At 28.2% G+C, this 24,549-nt stretch overlaps 2 protein-coding genes across 3 annotated transcripts; one reads left to right on the top strand and one right to left on the bottom strand.

Moving 5' to 3' along the window:
- Window positions 1–552: 552 nt before the first annotated feature.
- LOC129957311 (UDP-N-acetylglucosamine transferase subunit ALG13 homolog) lies at window positions 553–7,305 on the bottom strand. 2 transcript variants are annotated; one of them, XM_056069580.1, is made up of 2 exons: window positions 7,153–7,305; window positions 553–1,270 (listed from the first exon to the last, which is right to left on the bottom strand). In XM_056069580.1, the coding sequence occupies exon 2, from the start codon at window positions 1,240–1,242 to the stop codon at window positions 754–756; it is 489 nt and encodes a 162-aa protein (XP_055925555.1). In that variant the 5' UTR covers window positions 1,243–1,270; window positions 7,153–7,305; the 3' UTR covers window positions 553–753. The 2 variants fall into 2 exon arrangements, with proteins under 2 accessions (XP_055925555.1, XP_055925554.1); XM_056069579.1 differs by having other exon boundaries at window positions 7,187–7,294.
- A 578-nt stretch (window positions 7,306–7,883) lies between these two features.
- On the top strand, window positions 7,884–23,930 carry LOC129957557 (uncharacterized). The gene is made up of 2 exons (XM_056069915.1): window positions 7,884–8,029; window positions 19,072–23,930. The coding sequence occupies exon 2, from the start codon at window positions 19,253–19,255 to the stop codon at window positions 20,693–20,695; it is 1,443 nt and encodes a 480-aa protein (XP_055925890.1). The 5' UTR covers window positions 7,884–8,029; window positions 19,072–19,252; the 3' UTR covers window positions 20,696–23,930.
- Window positions 23,931–24,549: the final 619 nt, after the last annotated feature.

Raw genomic sequence — 24,549 nt, 5'->3', positions numbered from 1 at the left:
CCATTTAACTTTATGGAATTACTTGATTTATTCATACTTTCAGCCTTTGTTTAAAATGCAGTAAACTTGCTGAGCTATCATTGATACAATCACTTTTTTTTTTTAAAGAGGTCCAATTTAAGTAGAACATTTGCTCTTGAACATCATATACTCTGAAAAGCATCATGTGAATAACACAATTAATAAAGCATATGATGGGAACAATAATTGAATTATTGATAAACAATAATTTCTCTTATCAATCAATAGAGCAATTTTAAATTAAAATACTTTGAAGTTTATTAAACATTTCAAGAATTATTCATATCCAAATAAACAAAAATAATGCATACAATTTCTGATAAGGTGGCATTTAATGTGTTAATGATACATATTTATTATTATGAATATTCATTTTATATGTTTGTTAGATAATTATTTATAAATTTTGATAATACATATATCTATTAAGTTTCTTTACTAATTTAATTCCAAAAGAAACAATATGAACAACTTAAAAATATATTGTTAAAAAATATTTGCATATATTATGAACAAGAAATCGAATCATCATTGGAATAAAATTAATTTAATAATATCTTTATTAACATAAAATAATACACAAATTTAATTAGGGACAAAAATTAAATATTTATTTGATAAATGGTGCCAGATGCAGAAAATAAAATTATCAAATTAACAACAAATGATTTCCACTTTAAATAAATTCACTAACAAAAATCTAAATATTATCATTTTTTTTAATGAAAGCCATCATGTGCTGAAACCCATGAATTCTTCTAAAAATGCAGGAAACATATTCGGTTCTGATATAAAAGGTGTAAAAGATTTGGAATGCAAACATTCCTTCAGAGTTTCTAATAGATTTGAACAAGAACAATATGCTAAATATCCTTCTTTGGCCATTTGTTCAGCAAGTTCAGTCTGATGATTGTCCATCAACTTCTCATTAAGAACTGCAATGAAAGGTTTATGTTCAATCAGCGATTCTAAAATTGTTCCTGCACCTGCATGTCCAATCACAAATGAAGAATCTCGGATGTCCTGAGATATGCTGTCCTTGTATCGAAACCATTCGACTTCAATGATATCACTTTTTTCAGGCAGCAGATTTCCCTTCCCAATCTGCAGGACTACTTTTCTGAAACCCTCATCAGCAAGAAGTTGGAGGACTTCTGGTGAAGAGACTGTCTGAATGAGGTCATCAAAAGAAGTTGAACCGACTGTCACAAAGACAGACATAGTGAAACAAATAAATAGAATAGCAAATCTGGAAGAAAAAAATTAGAATGAATTATTTGATTGAAACTAATATTAATTATTTAATAACATAAATTACACATATTTGGCAACAAAATTATTTTAAAAAAGTCATATTAATTAGTGAATAAGCGCTTTATAAATTCAGTTAACAGAACTAGTATAGTCATGAATACTTTTATTTGATATTAAAAAATTCATTCCTTTTAAGAGAGTGCCAAAAGATAACCACATGGCTAAAAAAATGTGATGGCAAAAAAAAAAAAAAAATGTCTGAAAGGGTTTAGCAATTTTTTTAAAAAAATGAGGTTTTATAATTACTTCACCACTGCATTAAAAATCATAGATGAACTTGGCTAAAATAAGGATGATTGGTTGACATTAAAAACTAATCTAACCAAAAATTCTATTTAAGAAGAGCAAGTTTTATAAATGGGCATAGCAAGAGAAAATTTCAATTTTTAAGCTAAAATTGAATACTTATTATTTTTTTCATTGTTAACTTTTTCAATAAAAAAAGAAGTAATTTTGATAAATAAAGCAATAGATATAATTTTCTAAAATAAAATTTTAATAAATGATAACGAATATTAATAAATAATATTAATCATTTATAACACTTTAACCCTTCTTTGCATGATGATGGAAATTTCCATCATGACATTTAGTGAACAAAAAAATTTTACTCAAATCAGGTGTACTGTAAATTGGTTGTTGCTGGCAACTTTTTTTTACAACTACTGCGTAATAAGGAACAAAGCTGTAAAAAAAAATCAAATGTCACAATCATTATAACGGGTTTAAACTTGTCATTCTGCTGTTTGTTGTGGTTGGAAGAAACGTGCAATTTCTTGAATATTTTTTTAATATATATAAAATATACATAAATTTATATAAAAATTATACAAAGATATATATATATATATATTGTATTGCGCTTAACATGTAAATTTGCATGATGATGGATGTTTCCATCATACTGCTTTTTAATTATTTCATATTATATATTTATACTAGGATTTTTTAAAGCATTTTCCCTTTAATCTAGAGCGTGAATTATAACACCCCAATTTATTTTACGAAAAAAGAAAAAATCATGCAAAGAAGAGTTACAATAAAATTTTAGACAATTCATATCTAACATGTTCAGAGATTTTAAAAAATATAATTAAAAAAAATTATTGCTTAATTCACATTACACATAAAATAAAAGATAACTGAACACATTACACATAAAATAAAAGAAATATACGGTGTACATAAGATATTTATCTAGCAAAAACAATTAGGGAGGAAAAGACTATCGTTTGCAGCTTTACATTTGCACTTGGAATGAATCAAATTATTAACATTATTTCATAGGAAATTTTTTAAAAACCTGTATTAGTGACAAATTTCGATTTAAAAACTTTCAAATTAGTCAAATACCAGAATAAAAATAGTCCCCAACTTGGAAAATTAAGATTGAATGATTAAATTTATTTTCATAAACTTTAGGCTCCTTGAAAAAAAGATTGAAACATCATTATATTTTTTTAATTAAAGAAATCTTCACAATTTTTTTCTTTTTTACAAGTATGTATTCAAACAATGAAAGTTAACATACATTCTTTATAGGTGGAAGATGAGCAAATAGGGGATAATGTTCTATAGCCCAACATAAAATATTAATTAAAAAATATTAATACATTTATTTCACTTTTTAAGGACAAATATGATAATGGGAACGAGAGATGAAAGAATGATCATGTTCTAAGCATAGTTCCTCCTTTGCTCTTCACTTCTAACATTCTCTCTTAAGCAGTCCTAAAATTTTTGTATTATACTCCCAACTCAAAAACAAAAACAATTTTCATGACTGATATTTTGTTTATAAAATTTTTCTTACAGCTGCCATAAAATATAATTTTACGTAACTCGCAATGCAATAACTAATAGCTCTTCTTTTCTATCTAAGTAAGTTACTATGTCCTTTATAATTGTATTTCTCCTTATTAAGACAAAAAAAAAAAAAGTAATTTAAGAACAGTTCCTGCGATCCCCCCCTTTTGTAGATGATTCATAGAGATTTCACATTATTCTCTCAAAATTCCATTTTTAACATACTCATTGCCATGATTTACTTCTATGATTGAAATCATCTGTATAATTAGATTATCTCTTTCTTGTTTTCCTTTAAGTTTAAACCACTGGGAAGTCATGTGGCAATATGATCAGAGAATATCTCAACATTTCATCTTGCTGTAATCAAAAGGTCAGTAAAATAAAATGTACATCCATTCAAAACTTTTATATATTCAATCTAGCCCTATCCACCACTATAAAAAAATCAGTCTTTTTTTGGACTGTTAAAATTAAATATTCAACAAAATGTATTTATAAAACAGATAACAAATACAAAGGTAATATGTTGATGTGAATCTATTTAAAATGTCTCATCGTAAATATTATTTGATTCCAGAAGGAATTATTTGGAATTTCTCGTCAAAAATATGATTAGACAGAATTATTTTTAAAAATATATAAGTCACTGGATTTAGATATGTTAGTTTCATTAAATAAATATATAAGATGAGAGAGTGTTGAAAATCTTTGACGACTCTGCCATTTATAAAAATGTCAATTTCAGTACTAATGTTATACCATTTTCCAGAATTGATTTTAACAATGATTTGAGCATTATTAAAAAATTTTTTTAACTTATTAACAGAAAATCTTAAGTTTTGTCATAATTATTTTGAAAAAGAACATATATAGGTACTTTAAAAAATATAAAATACAATTATAAAATAATGATTTTCCTTTAAAAATTTATTATTTACCAAACTGGTTACAAAAAGAATAGTGCCATGGAGAGTTAATTCAAATACAAAAAATTTTTAAAGACATTTCTACATATACCTGATTTCAAATTTTATCTGATTATTTATCTACATATATCCGATTCAAACTTTAACTAAAAATCTGATTTAATTTCATAAATACACTTGATTTTCAAAAAAAAAAAAAAAAGAGAGAGAGAGAGAGAGAAAAAGTATTTAAGCAATATTGGCTACACTAAACTCTTATTTTATATAGATATTAAAGGAGCTTAGTTTCAGTTTAACACAATAGAACAAGTGAAGAATTTCAATTTACACAGCAATTGAATATAAAGCATAATATAATATATTTTAACTGAAATACCATATAATTATATATCACTTTCAAGATAATTTAGCCAAGAATTTAATAAAATAAATTTTATAAAGGATATTTTATTAGAATATCATCATTAAATAAATAAATAAAGGGAAATATAGAAACAATGATATATATAAATATTCTCAATTATGGTAATTAATACTTATTTGGATAATTTTTATCATAAATTATGGCCTTGCATAATGGAATTCACCAATGCTTTTATTTCTTCAGCTATTATAATGTAATATCATGGTTAAATTATTGCTTCATTTAAGTAGAATTCATTGTAGGCCATTGTTTGTGTTAACAAGCTTCTTTTAATTTGTCCAAAAGATTTTCATTTAATTTATGGGCTATCCTAGATCATTCTAATTATGAAGTACAATTGTCTCAGTTTTTACATACTATTGTAAGATGACAATCAGAATGGAAATAATTTTTTTCTTAATTATTTTATACTGTCATTCACTTAATTATTTTAAACTGTGTTCATTTTTTAAAATTTAAAAATGGCCTTTTTTGTAGAATGTTTGCATTTGTTGATAGATAAAATTCCTGCAATTTGCATGAAATGGTCCTCACACCTAACATCATATTGCATTTCACTTTATGTACTCCTAAATGATTTTCTTTTACCATATACATATAATCTTTGTCCTAAAAGTTTAATATAAATTAAAAATATAATATTGAAATGTGATTTCAATTCCAAAATCAGTAATTATTAATTAAAGAAATTAAAAAGTATTATTAAATTTCATTTTGATGAATATAAATGTAATGAATTCAACATTGCTTTTTGAAACAGCATTATGAATTTTTTAAAAGGAGAAATTAAAATATTTCTTTTTATGGCAAAAATATCTTTTATTTTTTACTTAATTGAATACTAAAATTTGTAGAATTTAAGTCTGGAATAGTCACATCAATAAGAAGAGAAACAAAGACACATTTTTTTTAAAGGTAAAACTTTGGAGGTAAATAATAATATACAGCAAAATATTATAAGTAAAAATATATCATAATATTCGGAAATGGCCAATACTATTTGTGAAAAAATGACACACCAGTTATTTCACCTATAGCAAAGAATATTTTAACAACTGATAATAAAATAAAATATGCCTCCTGTCCAGAGCTGGATTATCAAATAGATAAAGTCAACAACAGCGTAGAGACACTGCAACATTAGGGATTTTTGAGATTTTGATATTTTCTTTTGTGATGTTTTTTAATTAATTTTATGTTTACATTTTTATTTATAATAGTCTTGTATTCGAACTGTATAGAATTCAAATCAAGCATCGATCAAATGCTAAAATATTTTAACAATCTTTATTAATTATTTTTACAAATTTTATATTACTTAAAACTCTAAAAATATTTTATTTTTTATAATAAAAATCTGTTCAATTCCATAATTAATTAATATTGAAATTCTGCTCAAAAATTTTTTCTCTATTTTATTTAAAATTGCTTCAATTCGTGAATTTTTTCATATGAGAAATACAGAAACTAACTTTCTTTAAAGAATTCTATAGATAAATGTTTTTTAAATTTATCAGAATTAGTTACATCAAACTGCTTAAAATATGGGTAAGATCATAAAAAAAAGAAAAAAAAAGATAGCTAAAAATTGGAAATAGGACATCTGAGACTTGCAACATCTAAGGGCCCCTGGAAGACTTAATCTGGCATTGCTTCTGTAAGGTATAAAATTGCTAACATTCATCTTACATTAGTTTTGAATACAATCACTATGAACAAAATATCTCTTGTGATATGAAAAATGGTAAAAAAGAAATGATGTGATTAGAAAGAAAGCATTAACTTCACAATTTTTCTTATTCTCTTTTAGAAAGTTTGTTCAAAATAAATCATCGATTCTTACATTTCTTTAAAAAAAATCAATTCTTACATTTCTTGCTACCCACATAAACTTAGATCTCATAAATTAGACCCATCTTATCCTTATAATTTGATATGTTTTGTTTCTTTTAAAAGATGTAGTTACGACAGCTTTTTTCAGCATTTATAAGTGAACAGCTTATCAGCATGAAGATATCACACCATATGGCTTAGCACCACTTTTATTAGTTGAATATAAATATTCAAATATGTAAAATATCTTAAGTAAAAAATTTAAAAAATGAATGAGGGTTTGTTTGTTTTTTTAAATTCAAAAACAATATGGGATATAACATCACAAATAATAACATCATTTTGCAATGAATAGTTGCAAATATTTTTTATATATCTTTAAACTGACATCAATTCTGTGATTTTTTTTCCTACACTTATTATAATGAGTTTAACAAACAAGCACTGGGGGCATGTATTATAAAGAAAAGAAATTTAATAATCAGATTTAAATTAGAGAACATATAGCTAAGAAAATTAAAAAAATTAATCATTACAAAATAAACTAATAAAATTAATGTTATAAAACAATATCAAATTTTTCAATGATGAAAATGCGTTAAAAAAATTAAATATAATATAAAACGTTATTCTCAAAATAAGAACAACGCATAAAGAACAAAAATACTTTACGCAATAAATCTGATCGACAAAAGTAATATTTCAATTGCCAACAGTAACCAATATAACACCAAGTTATCAAAAATGGTAAATAAAGAATTTAAAGGCGAGTAAGTCATTTTTACTTTTAAGAAGTCAATCATAAGAAAGAAAAATCATCCTTACTCAGTTAAGAAAACAGAACCCCATTAAATATTACCGCATATGCTTAAATAACACTTTAAAGAACTCTAGATTTGGAGAAATATTTGATCTTAATCTATGCAGCTTATTCGGCAGTTTTAAAAATACATGTGTAAACAAATAACAAGCGCACTTGATTGATTGATTGAATTGGAAAATCTGGGAATTTTTTTTTGCAGCAAAGGCTGTCATCCCCTAAGGCTAGAAAGTCAGAGTTAATAAATATCAAAAAAATTCAGTGAACATAGAAAATTTTGAAGAAAGCGTTTATGCATAGCTTTATTATTATTAAGCGTTATTTTATTATTACTAAGCGTAAGATTTTTTACAGTTTCTTGGACCAGAGTTTTAAAAACGAAATTTCTTGGTGATTGAAAGTGTATATTTTGTTTCTACCAATAGATGTCGCTACGTATTGAGCTACCACCACAGCCGACTGCATATTTATAATGTCACACCTTAATAATTCGAACAAAGTGTTTGGTATGACAATATAAACTAAAAATTAAGGTCCAGAATAAACTTTTCACTTAAATATTTTTTAAACTTTACATTTGAAAAAATTACGGTTTTCTAGATACATTCAATAGATTTTTTTTTTATTTTTGCATCAAAAGCTAAAATTTCATCTGCAATGCGTCATCCATCATCATCAATGGAAAATCAATGCAGTACAATTTATATGCAATGCGCCATTCATCATCATCATCATTCTGAAATCGAAACTAACGAGACACTTGTTATCAGATGTAAAAGATTTTTCTATTAAGAATTTTTGTTAACGGAAGAAAACAACTGCTTCCTGTTGAAATCCATAAAAAAGTTTGCTTGCAATTCAATACAGACAGCGTATTCCTTGGTATGTATATCATTAATTAAAATTTGTCGTTTTTGCTTTTGATACGATTTAGCAGAGATTGGAGAAAAATTTGCAATGATCTTTGATTTTACCTTGTATTATTCGGAACAAATTCATGAATAATTTGAAATAATTACTTCAAAAAATGTCGTTAATGAAGACAGAAAAAAAAATTCATTTATTTTTCTATTTCTAAATTTTATGAATACTGAAATTTATAAAATATATATATATATAAATATTAATATATATATAAATTTTATTTTTGATGATGCTGAATTATTTTTTTTTTATATTTAACATTTATATAATTTTGAAAATATAAAATTTAGTTTTTCTTTAGTTTCTTCAGTTTCATTTTTCTTGAAATAAATCTTGCTCATAATAATAATAATATATTCACAATTTGAATTTCTGAAATTAAATTACTAAATTTTTAATCTGCATGATAAAAATCTATTTGAAACTGTGTTTTCTGTTATGACTATTTGCTCTCTTATATATATTACTTTCTTATTTTCCTTTAATGGATATTACAATGGAACTTAATTGATTCAAAATTTTTAATTCAACAGTAATTTTTCTCTATTTTTTTTTCCCAGCTGTTTGAATTTCTAAATAGCACATTATTAAAATATCTTAAATCGGAATTTGCTTGGTTCATTTGATGTCAAAATTAAAAAGATTAGATAAAAATAGTGTTTTATTTGTAATTATTTTTATTTGTTAAAAAGTCTGTACCTTATATTTTCAGTATCCTTAATGCACTGTATATCTTGAAGACTAGATTGAAGTTTTCTGTACATAATTCAAAAGCATAACAAATTATAATTAAAAAAATAATAATATGAAATGTGTATTATACTATTTAATTGTACTGAGCAATTCTTGTAAGCATATTGCAATTAATTTTTTCCCTTAAAACTATTGCAATTTTTTTAATTGTTTATTTCTTAATGTCACATTCTTTATTAAATCTGTTAAATGTTAAAAATAAACTTTTATTGTTGTTTCCTGCTTACAAATTTTTGTTTTTACTTATATTCCTTATTACAGGATGGGGAAATCAAATTTTCATAACCCTTTATCAATTGTGAATTATCCAAGTTCCATTATATAATCTGAATTATTCAGCTAAAGCAAATAAATGTAATTTATCAGTAAAGTGTTGAAATTCTTTTGTTTTGTTTGCTTTATTTCATAAAGTGTTGAAATTTTATTGTTTTGTTTGTTTTATTTTATAAAGGGTTGAAATTCTTTTCTTTTGTCTGTTTTATTTCATAAAGTGTTGAAATTCTTTTGTTTTGTCTATTTTATTTCAAGCCCATTTATTGTATTTTGCTTTTATATATATACTAACCGCTTTTGGCGACCAGCCGGTACGCCAATCTTAATGTTCGTTAAAATTTTAATAATTAAATATTTTATGCAAATCCTACTTTAATAGCTTCTTCATCAAAATATTTTAAAACTTTACATTTTGATAGTCGTATAATTCACTCATAATATTATAAAGGCCTGCAGTCTTAACGTAATATGTATCTTTCTCATTTTCTGTTAGCACCCGTAGAATTTATACTTTAAATTAAAGTGGAAAGGATTAATCTGCAATTAATATAATAATATTTTTTTCTGAAACAAAATATTTTTTTGTAATATGATTACTGAAAACAGTCACTGAGCGTTTAAACTTTATGGGCACTAAAGAATATCTTTCTTAATTTATGTAATATTTCAAGAATTTGTCAACAAAATTTTCTCAGATTCATCATGACCAGATCGATTCATTAACAATGTTTATTTTTAAATGCATCAAACTCTTAAGAAAATAAAACGAATCGTTTAAAATAATCGGTTGAAAGCAGGTTAAAAAAACTACTTAAAAAACGATGTACTTAAAACTATAAGCATATATAAAAAATATATAACAAAAATACAATTTAATTACAAAAGCATGCAACTAACCTAAAAATAATTTAAATCTGCAATCAGTCACAGCAATTAGAACACAATGCGCATGCGTGAATTTTCAACGCCAGTTACGGTAACGCAAATGCGTGAATTTTATGCAGATTAGACATTTTTAATTTCCTTTATTCTGCTTTATTTTAAATCAAAAGTACTTCAGAATGAATCTCAAAGATCGAATCATTAATAATGTTTAATTTTAAATGCATCAAACATTAAGAAAATAAACAGAATCGTTTGAAATAATCGGCCAAAAAATGTTAACCCTAGCCTCTTTAGTGTGGGGGAAAAAAACTGAAGTTCTTTCTGAACTCATTTGGCGGTGGGGAAAATGAAAAGATTTTTTGGCGGGAAAGTTAATTTTTAATTAATAATTAAAATTTCAAAAAAAGGGACCCCAGGTGCACATTCCCGACCTCCAAGGTATACATGTACCAAATTTGGTAGCTGTATGTCAAACGGTCTGCCCTGTAGAGCGCCAACACACACACACACATTGAGCTTTATATAAGTATAGATATTGAGAGAAATATATGATGTGACTTAAAACTTATGAAATGACCTGATGGTACATTATCACATCTTGAAATTGAAATAAGTGTGGAAATAATGGAAATAATTACAATTTAATTGTATAAGATTTTTTAAAAAATGATAATAATTTCCCTATGTTAGAAAAAAAATAACAAGGAAAAAGATCCAGAACATTGCATGTAGTGGGGGGGGGGGTCCAACTCTGTTTATAGTGGGTGTATTTAATTGGCTAGTTATGGATGGCAGTTAATTAAGCTCAATTATATTACTTTATTCTTTTAACTTAATGTTTGAATCACTGAGCGAATGGGTTTAAAATTTATTAATATTAAAAAATATATTTAACTGTTATTATTTACTAGTTAAACAAAATGATTTTTAAATTATAATTTTGTAAAGCTTCAAAACGTACCAAGCAATTTTTTAAATTCTTAAAATTTAATTATGTACATATGTTAAAAATTCTGAAGGCAGTTGCCAAAACTTCACTAAATATAATGAATTGTAACCTCATTTTGTAGATAAATAAATAAGATGATTTAAAATTTCTCTTAATATTTTCTGACAATGAGAATGGCAAGAAGAAAAATAATCTCTTAAATATATGTAGATATTCTAAAACTTTTCCTTTTGCCTTATACAATTTATGAACAAAATTCAAAGCTAATCAATTTGGTAATTTGAATCTCCAGAGCATAAAATTGGGTTTGCGCCTTGTTTATATAATTTTTTAACATTTATTGTCAGTATTAATAGTTTTCCTAATAAGAATAAGATACTGAAAATCGAAACAATAGCGAAAATGAGATAGTTGATCGAAATCACTATTTGAAGAGTAAAGGTAATATATTAATCTGTATTTTGACTGGTTTTTTTTATACGCTTATTTATTCCAACGTGTGAAGGGGCTATGGATAGATAATACAGGAACTTTTAATATGTGTTGCAAAAAAAGAGTACTTTTGTTTCACTATTTAAAATCTCCCATGTTCATCGGAGGGGGGGGGGGTCTAAAATAATATTTTGTGCTGGACATATGCCACTACAAAGTACTATTTGTTTCTGGATTCCGAGATTAGCTCTTTTTGACGATTGCACTTTAGTAAGATGAAGTAAGCAGATGAGCGATTACTACTTTCGCGAATAATATCAGTTCTATGCTTTATAGCTAAATGTAAACATTTTTCATCTCTTCTATCGTCCCTTTTTTGACGTATAAACTCCTCCTGGTGCATGCGCAGAAGGTTTGCGAATATTGAAATGAATAGTAATCTAATAACTTGTCAATTTGGCAGTGCTCTAAATTGATGAAATTATTTTCGCACAAAAAACGAAAGTGCGTCAGATTTCTCGTTGGAATTTTATAAAGCAATTCGATAGAAATATGATTCCTATCAACATTACTCAACATAAAAAATTGCACTAATTATTACCATTTTGCTATCATGCTCAAGCTTGCAGTGAATTGTCCATAAAACTAAAGTTGAGCAATTTACAAATATAAACATGCAATACAAAAAATGTTACGGCATCCATAAATATCTCAAATGGTCTGTCATCTCTGATTTGAGCTAATTAAACGATGCATTCCCAAAACAGTACGTGTTTTTTTTAAAAATTCTAACAATCCACGAATATTCTTTCTTCTAACAGTTCACGAATATTCTTGTGGATCTAGAGAATATTCTAGTGGAATATTCTTGTGGATCTTTCAAAAGAGCAGAAAATTCCCTCAGTTTTTGAAGATCTTTGTTCCTGTTTAATTCTCGTGTATCTGCGCATTACAGTTCATACATTTAGTCCAAAGTGAAAAAAAAAAAAAAAAAAAAAAAAAAAAAAAAACACGAGTTTGTTCGATTGCAACCTGGTAATAAAAACATTACAATAGTGTGTGTAAGAGTTACTTTCCATAATTCAATTATCACAAGGAAAGTAATATAAAACAATGACAAATTCATATACACGAAATTATATAATAGAAATGAATACCAATGTTTATATATAAATGTAGGCAAAATATAAAAATTGATTTTATCATTTAATATTTTTGAAAATAAATCTTAACGGTTAATACTTCAAAGCTAAAAATCCGTACATTTTTAATAACTTTTTTTTTAATGTCCGAAAAAACTTGTTTAAAAATTTCTTCTCAAAAAAGGCTGGAAAGCAAATGCACTTTTATCATTTGAGTTTATTTTTTCATATTCTTGCTAATCCTTAGACAAAAAGTAATGAAATATTGCTAATTGTAGCAACCATGGATAATGCCTTTATTATCATTGCATCATTTAGCATTTATTGCAAAATAATAAATATTATTAAGATAATGAATATTATAAAAACAAAATACAAGTATGTTTATTTTATAATTTAAAATATATTTCTAAAAATTTGAGAAGGTTTTTTTTTTTTTTTTTTTTTTTTTTTTTTTTTTTTTTATAATACAAATGACGAAAGATTGCAAAATCTAAAAATTTATCGTCTGCATTTTACACATATTTGAAAAACTGATTATAGCAAGTATTTATTCTTCTTTCAATTAGATGTAGAGAATAAGGACTTATGATGAAAAGTAAGAATTTATCGTTTGATTTATCAATTATAATGAGGAAAAAATATCATATGCTTTTAATTAATATTTTAATTAAGATCTCATCTGTGATATTTTTGAATGTATATAAATTATAACTCTTAACTGGAATAAAAACGAATTTATCATCTGTTTCTTTAACATATTTATGTTAAAATTATAACATCTGTTTCTTTCCTTTTTTTTTTTTTTTTTCAAATACATTATACTCTCAGTAATCCAGCAAATCAGAGGACCAGTAGATTAACAAAAGCTCTCTATTTAAAAAATTCATTTAAAAATGCATTTAAGTTGCAAAAATTTGTGTTTGGTGCACAAAATAAACAAAATATTGCAGAAAATATTTCTACTTGTAATAAATATTACAAAATTAAATTCAAAATCCGAACAGTAGCTTATTTTACATTTGTGTAAAAGTAATTGACATCCATTTAGTAAATTGGTTAGCTACTGTAAATTGTCAGTTTTATGATGAGTATTTTAGTTGAATAACAAAGCATTAATTAAATCTTTATAATAGTAATTAATTATATTTAAAGAGGAAGTCCCAGGAAACAAAATCTGCCAAATTTCAAACGTCTTAATGATTAAGGTGTTTGCTGCATTAGTGAATTATAATGATTATGTTAAAAATAGTCTAAAATTCTGGGTTGAAAATCCATTTTCAGCTTCTAATTTCTGTGAATTTACAAGTATCGGAAAATCTTTACTACAAAAAAAATGTTCCTTCTAATTTTCCCTTTATATATAGTATATGTATATATGTAAGCCTTATTTTATGTGAAGCAGGATGCAGTTTTGAAGACAGTGCGAAGACTTTCGATTTCGTGACGTCGTTTTATTTCATTTTGAAGAAGCAGGCATATGTACAAGTGATGAGCACACAGAAAGGAACGAGGAAAAAGCTCTTGAACATTTTATTCCTGGTCTTAAATAACCTGAGATTTTGATAGGGAAAATATTTATTTACAGTGTTAATATATTATTAAGATTTCGATACGGATTTTCGTTACATGCGTCGAAGAGGTAGGGGAAACACGGGGATCTTTTAAAAAAGAATGTGTCTCGTCAGCGATATTTTGTCCCTTCACGCTGAGTGTGGGAAAGTTAGGCTTTTAGCCTATTCAGCAATTTTATAAAGCTTCTGTTGAATTAATTAAATAGAGAAAGGGGAATTGGATCAAGAATTAAGAGAATGAACTAAATATGGGCTAAATTAAGATAAAATCTTGGAAATTAATTAAACTGAAATTAAGAATTAAAATATCTTTGTATACACACACACACACACATACATACATATATATTAATCAGGACGTAGTTATGGGGAAACGAAAATTTCCCTTCCTGTCACTTCCAACTCCTTTAAATTTAGTTGATAGCCTATCTACGAATTCATCGGAGATTTTTACACTTTTTACGACATATCCCGATAAAATTAGACAAAATTTCCCTAATTATAACTTTAACAAGATGTGCATAGAAAGAGACAGATAAATTTATCTATAGTCGTATCATGAACACTATTGAAATAGGCAGTTTCCTACAAGGAATCTATCTAATACTTAATGGAAGAATAGAAACGATATCACTCTATCTTGTTAGTCGGGAAAAAATGTCTGAATTCTTTATACTATGAAATTAAAAAAAAAAAGTCCAAGTTCTGCAATTGAAATTCAAAGCTAAAAAATAAATGGCTGTTCTATAAAAAGTATAACTTTGAAGGAAGCATAATACATATCAAAAACTTGAAACGGCCAAATGAAATAAAATCTTATTCATTTGGCTTGAATAGTAATAATAAAAAAATAAACATAAAAAATCTAACGATATACCATTGAGCCCATTTATATTTAAAAGTTTTGAAATTATGAAGCAAAATTCACCATTAAATATAAATAATGAAAGAATTTCAAAAGGTTAACGTAAATTGCTTCGTCTGCGTATTAAAAATGTGTATGTAATTCAATCGAATAAAAAAAAGTCACTTTTTAGAAATTCAGTAATTTGTTACATTTTTCGTTTGTTTAACAAAGATTTGTAACTTTTGATACAAATACTAGCGTGTCATCCTTACGAAGTGGACGAAAGTAACCAGTTAAGCAAGTAAATATATATATATTAATATCTGAATTAAATCCTAATTAATTTCTTAATTTTTATCTTAATTTAGCCCATATTAACTTCATTCTAAAATGTTCTCCTATTTCCTGATCCAATTCCATCTTTTTTTTTTAATTAATGGAACAGAAGCTCTGTAAAATTGATTAAATAATCTGTTTCCATACTCCGGGTACAAGGATAAAAAATTATCAAGCTAAGCGAACTCTTTTTAAAAAATATCTGAATTTTCATTGCATAAATCGACACGTGTAAAGAAATCCCTATCAGAATCTCATAGTATAAATAACTCGGGGAAATTATTTTCTCTTTTTCGCTTCTTTCGCGCTTGTGCCGCGCTGTGTATGTACGTGTTTAGTCCACGCTTCTTGTACATAAATTATGCCTCCCGGGATGGAATAAAAGCGAAGTTTTTAAATTCAACTTCTCTCTCTTCGGCCATGAAACTGCTTCAGAAAAAATTATGTTTATATATGTATGTGTGTGTGTCTGTAATGATATTTTAAAATCTGATTTAAACTTAATTAATTTCCTAATTTTTAGCACAATTCAGCACATATTAACTTCATTCTAAAATATTCTCTTATTTCCCGATCCCACTCCACTTTTTCTATTTAATTAATGCAATAGAAAGCTCTGTAAAAATGCTTTCGCCAGCAGCTCCCACTCTCCGAGTGAAGGGATAAAAAATAGCTGACCTAAACAAATTCTTTTAAAAGATCCCTATGATTTCTTTGCCTAATTCGACGCGTGTAAAGAAATCCCTATCAAAATCTCACAGCATATAAGCACTGGAAAAAGTATTTTCCTCCTTTATTTACGCTTTCTTCTGCTTTTGTGTCGCGCTGTGAATGGACGTGTTTTGTTCGTGCTGCTTGTACATAAATCATGCTTCCCGGGATGAAATAAAACGAAGTTAAAATTCGAAAGTGTCTTCACCCCCGAAACTGCTTCGATAAAATTATGTGTTACATATATATATCTTCGTTCTTTGAACTTTTTTTTAAAAAATCATTTTTTTATTGCCATTTAGAGAAAATTAATTTTCATTGAAATAAAGATAATGATATATCGAGAGAGATCTATAGCTTTAATAATATATCAGGGTGCATAGACTCATTCTATCTTAAATAATATGTATTTTATAAATACTTTTTTAGGACTTTTAGAAAGAAAAAAAAAGTACGAACCAACACTAAAATAGTTGTTAAAAAAATGCGCAACGTTTGTGTGTCTTTGGCATTAAAATGTATACAAACACAGTCAAACGTCACTTAACGAGTGATTCGCATAGCGAACAAAGCAATGATTCGCTTATCGAGGGATGCTTCGCAAAACGAGTGACACTATGACGTCTTGTTTAGAATAATGTATATATCTCGGATGTTAGTCTGAGTTTAATATTTATTTTTGCTTTGTGGTATCCGACATGCAGAGAAAGTAATCGTCAAAAAAAGTTCGGACTCCAATTTTTGACGATCCTCCGCGTTTTAGATCTTCCTGAGTCCGAAAAGCACATGTCCGTCTGTCTGTGACAACGATAATTAAAAAACGAATGAATTAATGATAATCAAAAATTAATAAAGAACTGAGCTTGATGGATGAAATTTCGTATATGGTCTTTACACCAAATTTGTACAATTCTGTTAAATTGTGAGCAAAATCTATTGAGAGGAAATATGTCTGTCCGATTGTTCGTATAAGAAATAACACGATAACTTCAAAACGAAGAGAGCTAGATGGATAAAATTCGGTGCTCCGATTTAACATCTATACTATAGACATCTATCAGATTTTCAGCCAAATCCGAGGCCTGGGTTGACCGTCTGTCTATCTGCACCTTCAGAAACATTTACGTGATGACTCAAAAACTCAATGGCTTAAATATATTGAATGCATGTGATTGCAGGTTTTATTCTATGTCAAATTTATAGTTTTAGTCGGATTTGAAAAATGTGCCTAAAACACAAATTCTAATCCACGTGCCTAGGATAATTTGCCAAAAAAAAAAAAAAAAAAAAAAACCTCGCCAAGGATTGCACGATAGATTTAGTCAAAATGCTAAACTCACGCTCCCAAAGTTAGTATTTTGTAACTATTGTACGCCAATGTCATGTAAAGCGTTCTCTTATCCAAAAGTTCATAAAATTTTTTGAGAGGACGAAGAATGACAGCTTTATTAGAGAGTATGGGAGAAAGTTTTGGGTAGGTAGTGAATTCCTTCCCCCCCCCCCAGAATTATAAACGGAACTGTAAAATATAGAGTTAATTGAAGTTTTTCCAAAAAAAAAAAAAAAAAAACCCGCGAGATATTTTGATAAGTGCCAAAATTTCACATTATTGTAAGAGGAAGAAATATTTTAACATGATAACACAAATACAAGTATAACCAAAAATTGGATTCTGTGTCACGGCAAAGAAGTTGAGGTGGAGATTTCATCAGTAGAGAGGACAATTGCTTCAGTATAGCATCCACTTTCCAGAGGTAGAGAAAATGCTGAAATTGTGGAACATTGTTGCATCATATGTTGAGAAGCATTCATCTAAAAAGGCACTACCCAGGTAGCAGAGCCTGTTGCACAATATTATACATTATTGTACGATATTATTCAATATTAAACAATATTATAAAATTTTGTACGATATTATTTAATACTATTTAATATTCGTCAATATTATAAAATATTGTAAGATATTATTATAGATTATAATATTTAATATTCAACAATATTATGCTATATTGGGCGCTAATATATTATTCAATATTGAACAATATTATACAATATTGTACGGTAATATATTATTCAATATTGAACTATATTATACAATATTGTGAATATTATTTCATATCGTACAATGTGCAACTAGGCTGGCTATGCACGCTACAAATCCATTTAACGCTCATGCTGTATTTCATTTTCGCCATATTTTGAACTAACTTTAAAGATAATTTTCTCATAAAAAGCCTATATTAAAAGTTAAATTTGAGTTTTTGAATGGAACTCATTATTTTAATTTACATTGTTCCTCTGCGAAAAATTGTTTAACTTAACGAGTGTTTCAAATTACGAATGAGTTTCGGGAGCGAATGATGCTTGTTAAACGAATGCTCCGTTGTATCTGTTTCAAAAATCCATGAAATCGAGTTGTTAATGAAAAGGGTTATTTTTTTTTTTTAAATGTAGAGCTTCTGTATACAATTCTTTATAACGGATTCTTCGACTCTAAATGAAGGTTGGATTGCACTCGGTGATCTATAAGACGACAGTAGGCTGAGCATACGTAGAAAGGCTAAAAAAATTATGATCGGTCCAAGGCTAGCACTTGTCCCGACAGGATAACAACATGCCTCTATTTTTTTTTTTTTTTTCTTAATGCGCAAGCGTTTGTAGAATTAGGCGAGGTTTTTTTTGGTGTGAAAAATGGATCACTTATCATAGATTAATTCCATCATTTTTTTTATCTTTGTTCTTTCTGATGCGATATAGAGTTTTTTTATATTTTATTTGCCATTTCTTTTCTACAGTTTTAGGTATGTTGACCTTTTTTTTACCATGTTTCTTTGTGTAAATATCCATCATTTTAATTCGATACGCAATGGAAAAGAATTCAGGGATGCCAAAACAGCAATTTATAGCCAAGCATGGAATGTTTGAATCTATCTTATGAAATTGTAGCAAACATAAATCAATCCCTTTCTGCGCATACGTTGTCTTACTAACCGTCTTATAAATGGCCGAGTGTAAATCCACCTAAACTGTAGTTTCATTTTAAACGTAACATAATGGTTCCTTAGTAGAAGTTTAATTGCTTTTGTTTTTCATAATAGGTCAAGACCCCATTGCAAATACAAGAAAAAGAAAAGTTAAATCTTCATGGAAGAAATAGTAACGGATTCTACTGAGGGCCAAGATCTATTAAAATGTCAATAATATCTTACGAATGACTGCTCAGTGAAAAGAAACACATTATATTTTCAAGAGATATAGGACCAAATTCATTTAAAGCAAATGGAGATCCGACCGAAATTCGTGGTAAGGTTGCCACTCAGGGAAATGGCTCTGAGGATGGCGATTGGCAAAGTGTGGATTGAAGATGAGACTTTGACTTGGATTGCGAACTTCCCGTTCAAGGAACTTCCTGAAGATGAATATAAAACAGAATGGGGAGCAAATGTTGAATGTAAGGTGAAAGATAAAGTATCGAAACTCGTGCTACCTCAGTCCCTAAAGCAACGGATGCTGCTTTTGGTCAGCCCGATGGGTCTGGAGATTCTGAAATGGATGAAGTGGTTCTGCATCGTAGAATTTTTTGATAAGTGGAATCTTGTAGATTGTTCTGATATACAGATTTTAAAACAACTAAGCTGGTCATCAACAGGTGCGATAGATTATCAAAAGACTGCAGAAGGACTTGTGCATGTTAGTGCATTAGACGTTGTTATACGATACAAATTGGCGTGCTTATATTGCCTGGTTGATCATATTCCAGTTCTTTGGCGAAAACTCCCTGAAGAAACCCAGAGGCGTCTATACGACGCACATGTCTCTAATAGAAGCATAACGCGAGGGATGGTGACGATAATGGAATCTTATTGGGCTTATTGTCTTAAAGAAAAAGAATCTAAATCGACTTTTGTCACGGAAGGTAGAATGTCTCCTGATCTTTTTTACAAGTATGCTCTTCATTCGTCAGTAAATGCCGGCAATAAAGCAGCAACGCAACATTTTCTTCAAAAGCTCACCAGCGAAGACAGAGATTCCTTTCTATCTGATGTCTTCTCGAGCGTTCTAAAGCGACGAGAAGGGAAGCGTAGATTTCTGGAGGAGGATGTTTCTGAAGTTATACGTTATTTATTATCCCAAATGAGACTTGAGCAACAGATGCATGTCTTGCAAGAGTACACCCGGGACATTTTGAAATATTTTCTGAACTGGCCACTGCAAGATCTTTTTCTAGACATCGCGGGGAGTATGCGAACATTTCTTCCTAGCTTAAGTTATAATCAGTATGTGCTTCAAACTATGTCGGAAGCTTCTTACTCGGGTTACTATTATCCGGACTTGATGCAGCAATGTTACGTCCGCAATCCCGGCACTTTCAGAAGACAATTCCTTTACTGCTTCGCCAATCGGATATGTGAATCTGAAGATATAGAAACTATCAAAGTCATTTTCAGATATTCAGATATTAGCGACAGATCTGAATTTCGCCCTTGCGACCCATTTTTCCAAATTCTCAGATCTATTGTCATCAAGGACAAACTGCACATTTTGGGAGCCTGCCTTCAAGAGGTTTCGTTGTCTAAAAAAAGTGTGAAAACAATAAAGAAGTCGTACGTGGAATTCCTCAAACATGATAGGACCTTAAGAAAGAAGTGGAAAAAAGTCTTTAAAATTCTCAAACTATATATTCCTAGGAAGAAGAAAGATGGAACAGTGACCAAAAACTAAAAAACAAACAAACTGTGTGATGAAGAAGAAAAGAGGGATTAACTCATAAACTGCTGAAACTTGAATATTTATTAATTAAACGAAGTTATGTCATTAAAATTTACCGGAAATCTTACTACTCGAGTTTTTGGATGAAATTTATTTTATCAATTAATAATGAAATCGTTTTAAAATTATATATTTTAAAATAAAAGTAAAAATGCAAATTCTTAAAGTATGTTTCACAGCTCAGCATATTTGCCAAGGAAATATCGGGGGTGTACTTTGGGTTTGCACCCAGAAATAATAAATAGATCATAAAATATTAGGGTATTTATAAGAATATTTTGATTCAAATTGTTACTTATTTATTTTTCCTTCATTTAATATTTAAACTCAGAAATCAGTTTTTTCCAGTGCATTAAAAATTGTTTTTTAAGTTTTTTTCTTCCATTTTTGTTATCCAAAACTGTTGCGAGCACACGAGAGGAACATGAAGCTGTACAAATGTGCATTTCTCGATGCTTACATGAGCGATAAACATTAGATATAGTTTACTTGGTCTTTTATATATATAAAAAAAGCAATCAGGGTAATCTTAAAAATTTTCCCTGATTACAAAAAAAAAAAAAAAAAATGAATATAACACTGTACAGTTTTTACTGTAGAATAGTCATATTTCTGGCTATAAGAATCGTCAAAAAATTTGAACTCAAGATTTTGACAAACCTGTACGTTTTAGGCCTTCATGAGTTCGAAAAACATGTTTGGAAAATGGCCGTCTGTCTATGACAAACATAACTCAAAACCGCTTTGAGCTAGACGGATGAAATTTGGTATAGAGTCTTTGCTACCCATTTGCAGACTTCTATGGAGATAATTACAAAATGGACAGAGCTCGATAGATAAGATACAGTATACTTATTGAACATCTATAATGTAGACACCTGTCACCAAATCCAAAGAGTGGTTCACTGTCTATGTTTCTCTCTTTTCAGACGTACTGTACTTCAGGCGATAAATGCAATGACTTAAATATATTAAATTCAATACGGGATTTTGTGACTACAAGTGCAGTTTTGTGTCACATTTTGGTTTCAATCGGTTGAACAAAATGTGTCTAAAAGACAAATTCGATTTTTGGATACTATTAACACATGCCAGGAATGAGTCGCCAAGGATGACACGATATTCAGTGGGAATGCTAAATTCACATCAAATATTAATATTTCACAACTATTGTACGCCAATGCCGTGCAAGGCGTTCTCTGGCTACACACGTTTATTAGAGAGTATGCGAGAAAACTTTGGAAAGACCACACTGAAATTTACCGTTTTATTAAAGACTGTGTAAGTTTTTACATATATCTCTGTTTTATTTGTAACTGATAAAAGCAAAATATGTTTATATTTATTGTTATTAAAGAAAGTGTGTAAAAAGCGGAACGGCAACAGCCAGATGATTAGAACCAAACAATAATAATAACTAGCCGCCTTCGGCGACAATTTGTTTGTTCAGATTACTGATTTTTTTAAGAACTATTAAATTTATAATATGAGATGTATTTCATTAAAAAAACATTTCAACTTTAATTTGAGAATGACTAAAACGCATGAATTCAACTAAAACTATTTACTGCAAATTACAAAGTGAAAGTCCTACTATGGATTTAATGATTGGAAAGAGCACGTATTTGAAAGTTTTAATGGAAAATTTGAATTTCATCATAGCATTTAAAAACATTGTTTCAGAAAATGTATCAGATTGAATTAAAAATATTATTAAAGTTAAATGAAAAATTGTACAAAAATGAAATTTATATCATTAAAAAAGAATTTTTTTTTAGTCTTAAGATAATACAAAATGTATTTCTATGAGAGAAGAGTTTTGGAAAATATGAATATCAATTTCCGAAGGCAAGTCATTACGATTAATACCGGGTTTACACTCTGCCAGATATAAGACGACCAGTAGGCAGCGCATGCGCAGAGAGGGACTGATTTTTGTTTGCCACAATTTCATAAGATAGATTCAGGTATACCATGCTTGGTTATAAATTGCCGTTTTGGCGTCCCTGAATGTTTCATTGCATATCGTATTAAAATGATGGATATTTTTTAAACAAAGAAATAATGTAAAATAAAAAAAAGGACAGCATACCTAAATTTGGAAAACTATAGAAAAAATAAATGGCAAATAAAATGAAAGCGGAAAAAAAAAAAAAAAACACAACTTCGCATTAGAAAGAACAAAGAGCAAGAACATGTCGGAATAAATCTATAATAAGTGATCAATTTTTTTTTCGCTCCAAAAAAAGGGCCAATTTCTACAAACGCATGCGCAGTAAGAAGCAAAATACAATATAGCGGCATGGTGTTGTCCCGTCGGGACAATTACTTGCCATGGACCGAACAGCATTTTTTAGTTTTGAAACACATGCCCTGCCTACTGGCCATGTGTAAACCCGGCATATGACTAGATTTGAAATTAAAATATGAGAGCCAAAACTGAAAAATTCTGGAGCGATTTCTCGCCAAATGTAATTGTATCAGATTTTTATTGTAAATGTTTTCTGGATACCAGGATTGCAGACTTTTAGTTTTTGGACGATTGGCACGATTTTAATGTGATTGGCGAGAAACCGTACATTAATCTTAAGTGATATTACGATTACTTATCTGGCAACGGTTAAGCCTATTTTTGCACTTTGTTTGAAGCCTTTCTTGATTTCTTTTATATCTTCTTTCTTTTGACTGCCTGCCTCTTTGATGGCATGGCAGACTATTTCCAGAACATTTCTAATAATATTTTATAGCACCATGAATTAGCTAAGCGAAGCGTTTGATTTAATACATCTGTTAAAATGTCCAATGAATGAAGCAGTCTCAAATTTTCATGTTTCGTTTATATTTGATTGTTACCATTCGATCATTAGTAATAAGCTTGCTTTCTGTGCCGCATACTTTAGTGTTTTATATATATAGATGTTGCAAGCTATAGTGTGTGTATATTATATGTTACGAGTATGTCTTTTAATATCTAATAAATGTTTGATTTTTTTAAAGTAGAAATGCTTAATGAATAATTTAATTAAATAGCTAAGTACATGAAAAATTAACATATCGGAACACCCAGGTGCTAAATTACAATACTTTTTTTATTGATAATTTTTTTGTAAGCTGGAAAAAATTTTGTGATCACCCTGCATTTTTTGTAAAGAAACTTACTTTGAATAAAATTCTTTTGTTGCACTTATTTGTTTGATGTATCCTTTAGAAATCTAAATGCTACAGTGGAATCTCTGAATGAATATATTTTCATTTGTTAATAATTAAAAATTAGTCAATTACAAGTGACTAATACTTTCATCAAAACTTCCCAAGTGTATCTTTAATTTTTGAGAAACGTTCCAAGAACTTACGATATTCACAAATTAGATTTTCTCTTATCGTTCATATTGAAGAAAGTAAAAATATATATTAAACGGCACTTGTCGGTTGTAATGACGACCAAAAAGCGCCAAGAAAAAATTTCGCCAATTTGGCGATTTCAGTTGTCAAACTATACAGCATGTATTTCGCACATTCAAAAATTTTCATAATAAATAATAATGCACTTGAGTATATTTTTATAATTTGGCGAAATTTTTTCTCGGTGCTTTTTGGTTACCGTTAGAACCGACAAATACCTGTTGAACATTAACCAGAAATACCTGCTAAACATATGCCATTTTACAAGTAAATTATTTCTGGTCTGCTGAGTGGAAACTTGGATTTTAACCTCTACTAGGTTACATTAACAAAATTTTTAACAAGAATTCACCAACAACATAATCAATGAACAAAGTGAACATAACAGCATTTTATCCATCTAT

The sequence above is a fragment of the Argiope bruennichi genome, chromosome 11 (genome assembly GCF_947563725.1).
Source record: "Argiope bruennichi chromosome 11, qqArgBrue1.1, whole genome shotgun sequence".
NCBI lineage: Eukaryota > Metazoa > Arthropoda > Arachnida > Araneae > Araneidae > Argiope > Argiope bruennichi.
Note: the sequence above shows the minus strand (reverse complement) of the source record. Positions and strands in the feature narration are given on the sequence as shown.

Coding starts and splice junctions, on each gene's coding strand:
- LOC129957557 (XM_056069915.1), top strand. CDS start 19,253: ATGGAGATCCGACCGAAATTCGTGGTAAGGTTGCCACTCAGGGAAATG.